We start from the raw sequence: 2,963 nt of genomic DNA on the forward strand, positions 1-2,963 counted from the left end.
ATACACTCACTACTCGACACACTACCGGTACTCGACACAGCGCCGTGCTTGATCCTACAACCATGTTCGCCCGAGTGACACCTCCAAGCGTCCCAATCACGTACGACAGCACTCCCATTACTCATTTCTCCGCTTCCAGCAAGGTGCCGAACAGACTGGAAAGAAAGGTATTTGAAGAGATCAGCTTCTGCACATATCACGATAGAAATACTTAGAGGAGACTGGACGTGCCGTGCCTTGAACGTCTATGAGGCGACGAAGCATCGGCACGTCGATGGCGCGTGGACCGATCCTCCTGTCCCGCCCGTGCAGGCCGAATTTCTGGACTGGTGGTCCGATTCCAAGACGACTTCCTCTCGAAGGAACGACGCGGCTATTACTCAACCACAAACCCGAAGGATCTTGTCGGTGCCGAAGCTCAGCGACAAATTGATCTCTTTGCCAAGTAAAAGAATGGGCAGCTGCCAGATGCCGCGCACGACTCTCCGGAGGGATGTCGAAGTGATGGGTGAGCTCAAGGTGTCCAAGAGCCAAAAAAGGCGACGCTAATCTAGATCGGCCGACACGTGCGAGATGTTTTCTCCTGCCAGCCGACGCGTTGGTATGTCCACGCGTTTACAATCTGCGGGCGCGAGATGGAGGTTTGGGTATTTGACCGCTTGGGATGTTACAGTCCTGGCGCGTTCGATATCCATGAGAAGCCCGAACGGTTCATACAGGTGATCGCCGGCTACACAATGATAAATGACGAGGAACTGGGCTTGGACACCTTTACAGAGCTGGATGGCGACAGTCGCTTGATACGCATTGAGCAGGACGAGGCTGCGGCTGGAATCGCAGCCTTTCACCCGTCAACGGGCAATCGTCTGCCGTGGGGCGTCTTGCTATCTCACGAAGCCTCCGGACTCCGAGAATTGGAGTTATGTCGCGAAGTTTTCGTGGACGTCTGACCGGCGAAAGCCAGAGGCAGATCTTCTGAGATTGGGCCGTTAAAGAGAAGTCGAGGGCATTGCTGAGTTGATAGGCTATCGTCGCATAACCAGCATCAATGAAATGCGATCAGGCCTGACATTCACGAGGCCTTACTCCTTCCGAGGTCTTCCAAGCACTGCGTCGAATTTTTCGCATTCTTTCTCCCTGTCTCAGCCTCCCGGTGCCCTTTCTCGGTCATTCAGAAAGCTTCATGGCTTGAGCATCACTGACAAGCCGTTAAGAAAGCGCAAGCCGGTTGATGTCGGCCGGAAATCTAAGCGATCAAGATCCAACAGTCAAAGGTCGAGCCAAGGGCAGGACGAAGTTACATATGATGTTGGGGAAGCTCAGAGGACGAGTCTGCTCGCTCCTAACATCGGACCTTATGATCAGTGTGTCCATCAACCAAGTAAAGCAGAAAATGACACCCTTACTTGACTTGGTTGAAGGATCCGTTTACTCGACTTGGTTTACTCGAAGAAATGGCTGTGCTTTACTTGGTTGGTTGACATTACTTGACTCCGGGAGCCGATTTGCTTGACTCCGGGAGCCGATTTGCTTGAGTGATCTCTATATCTTGTCCGCCTGTGACCTTGGGACGAGGGGAAAAAAAGTGCTCCTCGAGCATGACTACGATAGCATGCCAGATCGAAGTAGGTGCTTTTGGCATTCGATAGCTGCCACGGTGTTGGAGCTGAGGCGATTCCGCTCATCCGTGATGACCTTTTTGGTCTGAGAGAAAACCGCTCACATTCAGCACTCATTGCTGGACAAGTGAACAAGTCGAAAGCCATTTGCGACAGAACTGGGTAGTCTGCCGCATGACAGATCCACCATTGCAAGGGATCTTCGACTTCCGAATCAGCCTTGTTATTCCTAGCCATGAACTCGTCGAGCTCAGAAGTTAGTCTCGCTCTTTTCCTCCTTCCCTTGCCGGACGCCGCAAGCTCAGCCAGCATCTGTCGGCGTTTGCGAGCTTCCTGGAGTGGGTCAAGGGCGACGAGATCATCGCCAGCCTTATCAGCGACGACTTCTCCTAGGGCCAGCGACGAAGCCTCCTCATGGTCCGCAGCGTCCGCTTCCATGTATGCGTCTTCGTATTCTGCGAAAACTTCTTGAACCACGCTCTTTGCCTCACTGATCCACTGCTTGTTGTGACTCCACTCAAGTTCGAAGTAAGCAAACTTATTCGCCGGATGCAATGCGACAGCGCACCGATAAGCTGGGGTGGCATCGGTAAGGCCAAAGTACTCTTCTAGCTTGATGCGAGCAGCATCGATTGCGTGGGAATAATACGTTGAAACCACGTCGGGATGGTCATCGGCAAATCTTCCGGCCTCTTGGAGCTTTTGAAGAGGACATCGAATGATTCAATCGTTTCATGAAGGAGCCATGTGATCCTTCCAGGCCAGCTTTATTGGCTCGGCCCTCCATGCGTTTTGTCAGATCTTTGAAAGGCTTCAAGATGTCGAGAAAATGGTGCAAGTCAATCCAATCTTGTAGGGTTAGTACGTCTTGCGAAATGTCGTACCCTACGCCACCGTAGCAATAGTTGAGGAAGAACAGATCAATCGCATGACGGAGCTTGACCGCCCTCTGAATCATTGCATATGCAGAGTTCCAGCGGATTCCGCCGTCGACCAGGACTCTAGTGTAGAGCAGTTCAATGCTGCCTTCCTCGTAAGCCTGCAAAATATACCGTTTCAGCTGCTCCCGCCTTTGGTCACTTCTGTTTACCCAAACACAGAAATTGTGAAGTTTACTGACGAAGCTATGCTTTCTCCAGATTTCAAAACGCTCCACTTCAGACGCGCCGCAAAGCTGTTTCTCCAACTTGCCGACACCCTGCCCAAAGAGAAGGGCTTTGACGATTAGGTTGAGCATATGGCCGACGCAGCGCAGGCGACTCTGAGGCTTGATGACAGGATAGCGCTTCGCCAGCTCTCGAATGCAAGTGTCGTTACTACTTGCGTTGTCCATCATGAAGAAAC

The 2,963-nt window shown here is 52.0% G+C and overlaps 1 protein-coding gene across 1 annotated transcript; it reads left to right on the top strand.

The window, feature by feature from the left end:
• Positions 1-453: 453 nt before the first annotated feature.
• Positions 454-950, top strand: HRG_07111 (uncharacterized protein; the record flags this gene model as incomplete). The annotated part of the gene is made up of 3 exons (XM_044865582.1): positions 454-508; positions 574-601; positions 674-950. The coding sequence occupies 3 exons, from the start codon at positions 454-456 to the stop codon at positions 948-950; spliced, it is 360 nt and encodes a 119-aa protein (XP_044719544.1).
• Positions 951-2,963: the final 2,013 nt, after the last annotated feature.

Source organism: Hirsutella rhossiliensis (assembly GCF_020360975.1).
Source record: "Hirsutella rhossiliensis strain HR02 chromosome Unknown scaffold00007, whole genome shotgun sequence".
Taxonomy (NCBI): domain Eukaryota; kingdom Fungi; phylum Ascomycota; class Sordariomycetes; order Hypocreales; family Ophiocordycipitaceae; genus Hirsutella; species Hirsutella rhossiliensis.